At 35.8% G+C, this 12,571-nt stretch overlaps 1 protein-coding gene across 11 annotated transcripts in view; it reads right to left on the bottom strand.

The window, feature by feature from the left end:
* Positions 1–2,816: 2,816 nt before the first annotated feature.
* LOC143033881 (uncharacterized) overlaps positions 2,817–12,571 on the bottom strand; it is a 512,083-nt gene continuing 502,328 nt past the window's right edge. For 8 of the 11 annotated variants that reach the window (XM_076199492.1, XM_076199484.1, XM_076199494.1 and 5 more), the window contains one exon: positions 2,817–4,241. In XM_076199492.1, the coding sequence (XP_076055607.1) occupies positions 4,135–4,241 (107 nt within the window). In that variant the 3' untranslated portion in view covers positions 2,817–4,134. Of the gene's footprint in view, positions 4,242–6,946; positions 7,088–10,855; positions 11,912–12,571 lie in introns of those variants that run through there. The other 3 variants (XM_076199487.1, XM_076199489.1, XM_076199486.1) reach the window with 3 other exon arrangements.

The raw sequence follows: 12,571 nt of genomic DNA, 5'->3' as shown, positions 1-12,571 counted from the left end.
CACCTTCTAACTCCTTCTCTCTTATGTTCCATGTTTCTGCCCTGTGCAGTGTTGTTAGCACAATCACTCCTTCATACAACCTCTTAGCATCCATTTCCAAATGTTTATTTTTTATTATACTTTTTAATCCCCCAAGGCATTAACTTGCTTCTCTCAATCTACATTCTACCTCCACCTCCACTCCTCCCTTCCCTGCCTCATTCACACCCAAGTATCTAAAACTATCCACTTCCTCCAGCCTCTCTCTCGTAATACTCACTTCCAGTCTGGTGCCACTTTTTCCCCTTGTACATCTCATCACCTTACTTTTATCCACATTTATCTTCAACTTCCTTCATTTGCACACCTTCCCAAACTCTGTCACTGACTTCCTCAGTACCTCCTCTGATCTTACTACAAGCACAGTGTTGTCATCAAACAACAACTGGCACATCTTCCACTCTTCTCCATTTTTTTTTAACCATCTCCAATCCTTGATCCACTACCCTTGCATTTACTTCTCGCACCACCCCATCCATGTATAAGTTGAACAGTCAGGGTGACATAACACATCTCTGACGAAGTCCCACCTTTACCTCAAACCACTCACTCTCCCATTTTGTAGCAGTGCATACATACATATATATACCAAGGCTTTTTCCCCCATATAAGGGAGGTAGCCAAAAAGGAAAAGGCATAAAATCATTCCCACCCATTCCATCCCTGAATACACTCCACACCCCTCCACCCTCCCTTTCATCTTAGTACCTCCTGGATGACGGGTCATCCCTGCACCTTGTCCACTGCCCTGGGTCAGAAGCAGTGTCGCAAGACACAGCACATCCATAGCAAGGCCGCTTCATTAAATCGGCGACCCCCCTCTCTGTTCCCCCATGCATAAAAGGAGAAGACAGGGAGAAATCCCTTTGGGCTGCGTCAAATTTTGCTCACACATACTACCTCACCCCCCATCCTCCAGCCCATTCCACCTCATGCATCAGAACATCATCCATATACAAACATTCTCCATTCACCCCTGTCTTCTGTCCTCTCCCATCCTTCCTCAACAGTCATTCCCCTCTTCCCCAAAGCCCCCTTCACCCCATCCATCCACCTCATCCTAGGACGTCCCTTCACGTTCACTCCCTCCACATCTACCTTCCATACCTCTTTTACTAGTCTTTCTTCACTCATTCTTTCCATGTGTCCAAACCATCGTGATACTCTTTCATCAACCCTATCTCCCAACTCCCTTTCCACGAAAGGACAGAGTCCACCTGGCCAGACTGCGGTGCGGCCACCACCCAGCACTTCTAAGCTACCAGAAGAGGCTGGATTGTGAACAGCTGCCCAGGATGTAACACTTCACCCCATACCATACAACACATAATGGAAGACTGCATTATACACAATCATGCACGCAAACAACACAACATACACTTTATAAAGGATTTGTGGGAAAACCCAGTTTCGGCTGTGGCATTCCTTGGGGAGACAGGACTGCTCGGACAGACAGTCTAGGGAACGACAACAACAACAATAACTACACTTAACAAGCTAATCCCTCTGAAACTACTACATTCACACTTGTCCTGTTTCCCTTGTAAAGTGGAACTATACAGGCACTCCTCCATTCCTCCGGCACTCTACCCTCTCTCCAGCAAACATTAAATAACCTCACCAGCCAGTCCACCATCACTATACCTCCTTTTTTAAGACATTCTGCATGGCATCCATCCAGACCAGGTGCCTTACCTGCTTTCATCATCTTAACAACTGCCTTCACTTCATCCTTCCTTATTTCTCCTCCATTTTCCTCACTCATCACGGTCATTTTCTTAGCATTTCCCACTGCAGTATGAACACATTTTAAGATTTTTGAAGAATCCATGTCAGTAATGAAAAAAAAATCACTTTGTACATGCAAATGCTGAGTACAACCATCTCTCAGTCTTTCTTTTCATCATGACTAATGCAATATAATTATTCTGATAACTTTTGCTTGTGAGTACAAACAGAAAACTTGGGGCTTGTAATTTCTTTGCTGCAATATAAGTAGGTTCTTGAATCATATATTTTGAAAAGAATGCACACAGGAGTAATTCATACAAAAACTGCCTAGCAGTCATACAGACAAGATAATTGTAAAGAGGAATATCATACAGAAAATCATTATACAAATATGATATGATATTGGATATATGGGGAAGAAAATATTCTTACCCATATCAGTAAGAATTTTGCTCACAGAAATAACAGAATTACAGGTATCAAGACACCTTTGTGCTACAGGTTATATTAACTATGAGCTATTTCAAATTCCAATAGGAATGAACTACCATAATCTAATAATTGAATACATACAGATATGATCAGTATCACATTATACTTGTCAGCCATGACACAAACCATCTGGGATTAACTCCCCTTCTGTCTGAACCCACACAGTAAAGTTGTTTGAAATGTGACCAAGATATAGTTTTCAGTATACTGTATATGCTGCAAATAAGCTGCAACTGTAATGTTGTTCTTTGAAATAATCAGGATGTGTGCAATGGAAGAATAGTGAAACACAAATTTTTAAAGTTTGAATTATTTTTCTTTTCTCCCATAAATAATGTGCAATATTTTCATGAAATTAATAAATGTCTTTAACCCTACGGTATCAGAAATCTACCCATTATTAAGTACAACATTGTATTGTCATGAAATTCGTGAACTCATGTATACATAATAATTCAAAATTAAAGTATAACAGTCCACTCTAGTAACTGCAACAATAATGAGGAGGATATACACATTAGCAATAAAAGGATATGGAAAATCAAGAACTCACATGCAGTGCCCACCTTCGTTTATTGCAGTGTCATCTACAACACTGATGGTGAGTACCCAATGAGCAGGAACACCTCACCTTTGATATTTGTTCCAATGGATAGGACATAATAGAAAATAAAACAAAATATTGAATATACAGTGAAAAAGTGTCCTAAGTTCAAATTCACTTCAACAATACTATTTACATACGATAAGTGTATATACATGTATATATACAAACATACATATGCAAAACTAGATACATATGTGTATACATACATATATAAATTTACTATAATTGTTGATTGGGAACAGTACATGGGTCTGCATATAATACACGGCACAATAAATATTCAACATTAAAGAAACTTCACAAACACTTTTATCATTGATTTACTTCCCTTTTCTGCAGTGTTGCTTCACACCTCTTGTTTTTACTTCTTCACTCTAAGGATTGTTCAGCAAAACAAAGAGGCTTGAGACACTCAAGTGGAAGCCTTCATTATTTGTTGTACAAGAATTTAACTGTTGGCTATATGGGCACAAAATGACCTAAATAGATTGGAAGATGAGTTGACTGTACATATATGCAACAAATTCATACAGGATGCAGAAGCTGTAAATACAAAACATTACCAAACACAGTTGCTGAAGTGGAACAAAAGGGGGCTTGACTTATGACATAAGAAATGGAAGTCCATCTGAGCTGTAGTTTCAGGAAGCATTTTTGTTTATCCTGAAATCATACTTTTTCACTTTCTGCTGCAAACAGAATCATCATTAGGCTTTTACACTTCCTTATCATTCTGTCACATGTAGCTGTGTTTTTGTGATTCTATCACACTTCTCAATTATTCGTCTTGTTTCCACTTCTGATCTAAAAACGAGGGTGGGGAATCAACTCTGTCACAGCATAGTTCACAAGTTCATGGGATACCACCCTGGTATGACTCACTGTATAACACATAGAATACCTTGGCATCCTTCATTGTATTTCCCCACCCACTAATATGATAATTTTCATTTTGTATTCTCTTGTCATTAATGTAAACAAAATGCCTTCTTCTGACCATGATTCATTATAAATCCAATATCTATACTAGTTTCTTCTTTATTTCTTTGCTTCAAAGTACACATTGGAATCTTTATTTTTAAAGCTATTTTATTCCTGGCATACTTGATGCAAAAAATCCAACAACAATCTTTACTTCTTCAGGCAAGTCTTACTTTCATACGTATCAATCAGTGACATTCTGACAACCTTTAATAACATAATATGCAAAGTCAATCCTTTTGTAGTTAATACCATGAAATGGCTTTAACCTGAATGTAGTAAGATCAAACGAGAAAATTTTCTCGCTGCTGTACAAGTGGTAATGGCTGCATTGGGGAAAGGTCATCATCAGAAGAACTTGGCTGTTTTGTCAACATTGTCAGGGCACGAACTGCAACAACAACAGAAAATTAGAGTGAATTAGTATAAGAAAATATATTTACTTCATGATACCAATAATCATGACTGCATGGCACTTCCTTTATGTGAAAAATTAAAGAAACAATAAAACTTCTGCTGTCATATACAGGCACAATTATGTCTGGAGAAAGTAAGTGTAGGATGGTATAGCATAATGTACTCTGTGTCTTCTGTGAGGTGAATACTTCCAAGGCAATTGATGTGAAAAAAAAAAATTCCCCAGCAGATGCATAAATTCCTGGAATAACCTTGGGGAAGATCAAACATAGACTGGAACCATATATTATTATAAAATGAGATATGATAATTAGAGAATAAGAGACAGGACCCTATGAATGTAGCTCCCTTTCTGTATACTATAACTTGGTAGAATTAAGTAAATACAGAAGCTCCAAACCCATATACTACAACTAAGTAAAAATACACACACACACACACACACACACAAATTTGGGAGAAAGATCCCCCCCATGAAAGAAATAATTGTGAGACAGAGAGAAATAAGGGACCAAATAATGAACCTTGTCAGAAAATCACACGGCCCAGACAGAATTGCAAATTGGATACTAAAAGAATGTATAGATGAACTAACAGACAAAATATATAAGATAATAGATTGCTCACTCAAAGAAGGAAAGGTAATGCAAGACTGAGAAAAAGCTAGTATCGTGCCAATATATAAAGGGGGAGACAAGGAAGACCCAACAAACTATAGACTGGTCTCCCTTATAAGTACAATAGCTAAAATTTGTGAAAAAATCATCAAAAGTAGATGGACTAAACATCTGGAGAACAATATACTAAATCCAAAACAATTTGGTCTCAGACAGGGAAGATCATGTGCCACAAATTTGATCTGTTTCTATTCAAGGTTAATAGATATAATGCAAGAAAGGGATGGATGGGCAGACTGTGCTTTCCTGGACTTACAAAAGGCATTTGATAAAGTACCACACAAAAAACTATTAAGAAAACTCGAAACAACAGGTGTACACGGAAAATTATTGAAATGGATGGAAGATTTCTTGCATGGGAGAAAAATGAGAGTGGTGCTCAGAGATAAAAACTCTACTTGGGAAGAAATGATAAGTGGAGTCCCACAGGGTTCAGTATTGGCTCCAATAATGTTTGCTATATATGTAAATGACATGGATGAAGGTGTAGAATGTTACATGAACTTCTTTGCAGATGATGCAAAACTACTAAAGACAGTAAATACAGAAAAAGATTGTGAATCACTACAGAGACACATGGACAAGGTCTGGAAATGGAGTCAAAAGTGGGAAATGAACTTCAACATTAAGAAATGTATAATGGAATTTGGAAAAAGTAAAAAAAGAATATCAGGACAAGATAAAATCTTCCATTATTTGTGTTATCCCTTCCATATTAGTATCTCATGGATAAAGGATCATTCCTGTTCTTCACCACACTGCTTGGATCAGAGGTAAAGCTACAAGACACAGGACCTCCAGAGCAGGGGCTGATAGCCAAATATGGTTTACCCCAACCCCAACTTGAGGAAGAAACAAACCAATGATTTATATAACTACCCTCATATAATTCTTGGCTACACCCCTTATAGAAAGAAAAGGCCTTTTGGTATATATGCATGTATGTATGTATGTGATTATGTATGTTTCTATAAATCATTTTTCAATTTGATCATGTCTACACCTCTGCCTATCCCATAAAAATAACTCAAAATGAAATAAAATCGAACAAAACAAAGTAAGGTAATAAATTGTAAACAAATTAATTTGTTTTTTAAACTTCAGCTCTGGAAGGGGATTGGGGATTACTATCCTTTTACACAATATAATCCTCTGACCTGACTGTTCAGAAGCAAGCTGCTATGCATAACAGTGGTACAAATAATAAAATGGAGAGATCATCTTGGATAAATTCTATCACAATTTATTAATTGTTTTTATTTCATTGGTTTTTCACTTAATCCACAAACTGATATATTAATTCTTAATTTGAATACAAGTGATGTCTGCATCCTTACCAGTAATGTATGAAATATATAACTGCATTCCAGTGAGGCAAATCTGGATGTCATACAATGTACATGCAGAGCAGTTTATGTAAAAGCCATAGAACTACAAGACCTACTGTATTTATGTGCTCAGACATGGATTATAATCAGATTACAATCATATGCAACCTATCTTTGAGAATCATTAAATTGCCTAAGGAGTTTTGCCTTAAATAATGCAACATACTTCATTATTTTGTTTTGGCTAATGTCAGATTATTTCATTCCACTAAGGGGTGGCTCCTGGATTGAATTATCTTCAATCAAGTAAGATGTTTCAATTATTCTGTTATAATACCTATCATTCAGAATAAAGGGGGTGCTACCTTTAGTGTAAAAAAAAAAAAAGGGTCTATCAAAGACCCCAAGTCTTCGGTCCAAGATTGACCCAATCCTGACCTAAGTAAAATCGCCTGACTTCAGCCACAACAAAATCTATTTAGTGTGTATAAGTGATCAAGACATCATGAGTTTATCTGGTTCTCATATATTTTTATATTATATACTTTTTTCCCTTCAACATTATCATCTGGGTTTTCATCAGTGATATATGTATGTTGCTAGTTAGTATTGAACAAATTCACTTACAGAAATCAATGTCCTTGTCAGAGCACTACTATGCTGGATAAACATACCTGCTTGGCCTTGCGTCTATGCGGATGGGTCTGCCTGCACGTGTGCTGCAAAATGGGACGACACACTCAGCATGCGAGGGTAAACAAACATTCCATCATCGCATAAGACCTTCAAAACCATCACTTACTACAGTGCCATTTCTTGAATGAATCAGAAATGAAACAATGGGACATCCTATTATCAAAGTAGTTTGACAGTAGTTCTACAACTCTTTTCGTGTTAATTTTTGAGCCCCATTTTATTGAATTGAAAGACAAATTTGGAGCAAAATTGGAATGTCAATCTTTACCTATTTTCTTTTGAGTTTGTCCCTTACTAAATTAGAATTAGGTAGCTTGCATTAACCATAATCAAGTCTGTAAAAGAATCACCATAGTAATATGGTTAACCTGGTAAAAAGTGTGGTATGCTATAGTGATTTCTTTCTATTGCCAAATGGTTTTATTATCCTGCTGAAGGTTGATATCAAACAGAGAGATATCAATCCTAAACTATATGAAATTGTCAGATGTTAGAAAATGTTTGAAAGTAACTATGGTCCACATTAGTTTTGTATCCCTTTTGTTGTTTATTTTTGAAAATTAATTTTAATTGATTAAATATTCATATCTTAAAGGAACTAATACAATATACTTGGGCAGCTGTATTTCATCTAAGTTATTTCTGTAAAAGCAAAACATGAATATACTTTGAGTAAGGAATACTTTGTAGCCCCTAATATGCAACTGACATAATGTATACTGAAATAATTAATGTAAAACCTATTACATTTCACAGTAATACCTGTCACCATGTAAACCCATTAAAGACTGCACTTATAAGTGTGATGGCCTTGAAAGTCTTTTTATCTGGAGACAATGACCAGGAATACTCTAAGGCTGGCTGGCAATGCTATGGCATTCATATAAATGGTATAACTAAGACCCAAATATATCCTGATTTTGTGGGGCATGAACTCTATCATAAGTATTTCTAGGTTTTAAGTCTTAACAAGCTAGGTAATAAGTATGATATTCAATTTTCTCGTGAATGTCATGCTGGTTCTACTAATTCGGAAATGACTCACAACAATTGTACTTTTGCTTACCACTTAGTTTTGAAAAAAAAAAAAAAATATATGCCTTCACAATATTCAAACTTGACTAAGATTAGCCAAATATAGGTTTATGTACCACATTACTGAAATACTGTAAGTTTTCCTTCTATTCTACTGCAATAAACTGCAAACATCTGTCCCTGCCCCTTGTTCACTGTCTTTACTGAATCTGAAACACTTGAAGCCAATTTCACAGTTGTTTATATTGGATTCAATGATTATGAAAGCACAGGTTAGACAACTCTCTTTAGCCAGAACTACTAACCTCCTAACTGATATGTATACAATTCAATGCACCAATAAATAGTTTTTACAGCTACTGTTACAGTTGTCTGCATAATTCCAGTATGGGGTTCATGCTGTATCAGGTTGGAAGTCCTATGATTTTGTATTGTTCAAACTAACTTTAGCAACTGAGATGCACTGTAATCTGTACCAGTGGACACAACTGCATATTACTGGTAACAGAAAAAATGTTTTGGAACTGAATCCACTTTTCAGTCAAGCATCTACTAAATCTCAGTGGCATCAGTGATTCAGGGTGGGGGCAAATTAGCTTTAGTATTTTATTATACTTTGTCATGAAGAGCTTCAAGTTTTTTCCTATTTGCTCTTATACACTAGTAAATTTGGGTAATTTGCCCTAACTATACTAAATAAGCTGCTAATACCAAATTCATATAGCAGTCATTACATCTTACTGTTTGAGTTAATTAAAAAATGCATAATATATGCTGCTCAATTATAATAATAGTCAAGCTTTATACACTCTTCTAAACATTGATAACTCTCCTGACACTTACATACATTTCCTGTTCCAGTGAAGCCATAAAAAATTAAATCATTTGGTAAATATTAAAGTCTACAAAATATACAAAGTTCATACATTCTAGTCAGAACAGTTCTGAAGAAAGGCATACATTAACCACTTTGGTAAGATGACGCTTACATAGGTGTCATGAGGCACGAGTGGGTACACAAGGATCCCAACGTCAGTGGTGATTTTATATATATATATATATGGTAATAAGAACATGGGTATATATATTTTTTTGTAGTTGTACATGAGTTACCAATGGATTCTGTGAACTGGTTTGACCAGATTTTCTGTGTTTATTATTACTCAAAGTAAAAGAGAAAGAGTAATACAGCAGTGACTTTATATTTTATAATGTGAGTAGTGTGATGCAGTATACATGTGGCAGCTGATGCTGCATGCGAGAATTTGACTACTACTGAAGTGGTTAATGTAATGCCCTTTAGTGTGCCAACACATACACACACACACACACGAGTGTGAGACACAGGGGGGAATGGACAGCTAGAAATGAGCTCTGATGTACAGTGCTTTTTCGATAAGTTCGAAGGAAACATCTAGTTGTATTACGTACGGGAAGTGAGTTATGCTTATCGAGGACCAAAATGATAAAATAGAGTTTCAGCATTAGTGTTAATACAGAAAATGGAGAGTGATAAAAGAGAAAGACGAAAAAGTGCACCAATGAAGAGATGTTTGGATGTAGAGTTGAATCACCACTGGGGGTCATACCTAAGAAATCTTGTATGATTGATACCCCAAAATCTACTCAAAGGTTGTATAATAATGCATTTTCAGGGTTTATAAAAGTGGAATATTAGGTTGAGGTTTAGGAATTAATGGATCTAAGAGCTGAATACAGGGCAATGTACAAAGAGGTGAACCAACTAAAAAAAACTAATGGCGAGACTAACACGGAGCTTAATGATCTAAAAAAAAGGAATTAAACATGGTCATAAGTGAAAATGAAAGAATGAAAAATGAAGATTAAAGCAAAAATGAGGCTTTGAAAAAAGAAATGAAAGAACAAATACAAGCGGTGACTGAGAAAGTTGGAGAAACAAAGACACAGATCTCCAAGAAAAAAAAAATCAATGGAAAGTGGAACAAGAAAAACAAAAAACTTTTAAAGAAATAGTACAGAAACAAGTGGAAGAAAATGCTTAAGAAACAGTAATCAAAGTAATTATGGAAAAAGAAAATTGGGTCAGAGACACAGTGGATAAATAAAAGATGCATTGTAGTTTATGGTATTAAAAAAAAATAATAATAAACATAATATACATAGATACCAAAGAGAAAAAGAAGAGAAAGAAATTGCAAAAGCAATTCTGAAAGAGATACAAGAGGAGGGACAGGTAATGGACAAAGAGATAGAAGAGGTAAATAGGATGGGGCAGTACTCTAAAGAAAACCAATATAGGCCACTAAAAATCAAAAGGTCTCGAATGATAGCAGAAGTACCATTAATAATAGCAAAGCTGGCAAATAGTGAAAATTACAAAAATGTATGGATAAAAAGAAATGAGTGATGAGGAAAAAGAGAAAAGACACTTAGAAGTGAAGCAAGTGAAAAATGAAAGAAGGAGACTGAAAAGAATGAGTTTTTTTTTAGTACTAGACCTGACACTGAGAAAATGGAATATCATAAAAAAGGAAACATAATGTAGTATAATGGAGTTTGGGAAAAGTAAAAATAGAATATTAGGGCAATATAAAATTGGTACAAAAGAAGTTAAAAAAGTTAGCTCAGAAAAGGACCTAGGAGTAATTATCACCAAAAACATGTCACCAGACAAGCATATCAACAAAATAGTTGGAGAAACCTTCAATTTACTAAGATCAATGAAAGTGGCCTTTGACTAATAGGTTGAGGAAATGGTAAAGAAAATGTTAGTTACACTGATAAGACCAAGATCAGAGTATGCTGCAACACTATGGATACCCAGTACTAAAAAGAATATAAAGAAATTAGAAAAAATTCAAAGAGCAATGACAAACATGGCACCAACACTATCTAAATTGACATACGAACAAAGATTGTCCAAACTAGAACTACCAACCCTGGAACAAAGAAGAGAAAGAGAAGATCTACTAACCATTTATAGAATTATGAAAGGGAAGTCCTTGACAGAGATGATTTATTAAAGTGTGATAAGAGAAAAACAAGAGGACATGAAAAGAAACTACAAAAGATTAGTTATAAAAGAGATCTGAAAAAGAATAGTTTCCCACACAGAGTGGTGGATATCTGGAACAAATTAGATGAGGCAACAGTGTGTGCAAAAACTATACAAGAATTTAAGAACAAACTTGATGCTGAAAGATACAAAGAGGGGTCACTACGAGCATAGCTCTCTTTCCGTATAATACAACTAGGTAAATACATACACATGAGCTCTTCATTTTCATCTAAAAGGGTAATAACTGTTAATCATGAGACCAACATGTGATCCAGGATCATGGTGAATGACACAAACACACATCATCATTCTTAAAACCTAATCTTCTAACTAGGCTAACATAAGTCCTATATCTTCAACAGCCAAAAATATATTCTATATTCTGACAATGATGCCACCCTATCCTTGAGTATTCCTGGCTTGCCCAACAAAGGCATGCAACTTTTGCCAACTTGTCCATGATCAATTCAGGCCTGGGTTGTTCAACAGAGAGACTCATGCATGAAAAAAACATCCAAGACATTTAAGTATGTATTTAGTTCCATGAAAAGAAAAAGAAATACTTGAAAACAAAATATGAGTAAAAAATGAGAAAATTACTTCTAATTTTAAATATACTTTGAAAGAACATTTACACAATAGGTAATGCATTTTTTTAATAGAAAGCAGATAATATAAGGGTACATAAACTAGGCTAAAAATAATTCTCATGCACTCATGATGTACAACTTAAGAGCAAAGTAATTTAGTGCATAACATATAAAATAGAGAACATTCACTAAATGAACACATTCGCAATTCTATGTATATTACCAGTGCAATTTTTCCCCTAAAGAAGTGTACTGTTCAAACTGTTGCTTGGATGATTCTTTTCAAGAATGACAAACACTGGTATTAGTTTCTGCCAGCTGAGATTTAAACATTTTGTTTAAGCATATGTATCTTTATTAAAGGCCACAAGCTTTCATTCCATAGGTTTCTCAGGTTTGGACCTACATCCTTAAAATTAAGCAGAGTACCCTTATGGTTTTACATGATCTATCAGTCGATCAGGAGATTCAGTATACAGTGCTCGACAAAAGTTCGCGGCGCCTCAGCGAATCTAAACAAAAATGCACAAAAATGTAATTAATCATTATATTTATTGGATTTTTACTCACCTAATACTTGGTTGGGAGTCCTTTGCGCTTTAACACAGCCTCAAGACGACGTGGAAGTGAAGCAGCTAGGTTGTGGAGGGTTGTAGGCTCCAAATTATCCCAGATTTCCTGAATGGCTGCCTCGAGCTTGGGTATAGAGCTGACGTCTTTGCCTCGTAAGACAGCAAGGGTAGTGAAGGAACAGAACCCTGGGGTGTTTGGTGAGGTGTCTGTGAGGACAGTGTCACGAAGGGTGCATGAGCTTGGGTACGTGAGTCACCAGCCTGTTGCTAAGCCACTTGTCACCAAGAAGCAGAAAGCCAGAAGGATTGAATTTGCCAAGAAATACTCTCACTGGACTGAGGACGACTGGCTTGACGTTTTGTGGT

The sequence above is a fragment of the Oratosquilla oratoria genome, chromosome 16 (genome assembly GCF_046742065.1).
Source record: "Oratosquilla oratoria isolate Oo_2021 chromosome 16, ASM4674206v1, whole genome shotgun sequence".
NCBI classification, from domain to species: domain Eukaryota; kingdom Metazoa; phylum Arthropoda; class Malacostraca; order Stomatopoda; family Squillidae; genus Oratosquilla; species Oratosquilla oratoria.
Note: the sequence above shows the minus strand (reverse complement) of the source record. Positions and strands in the feature narration are given on the sequence as shown.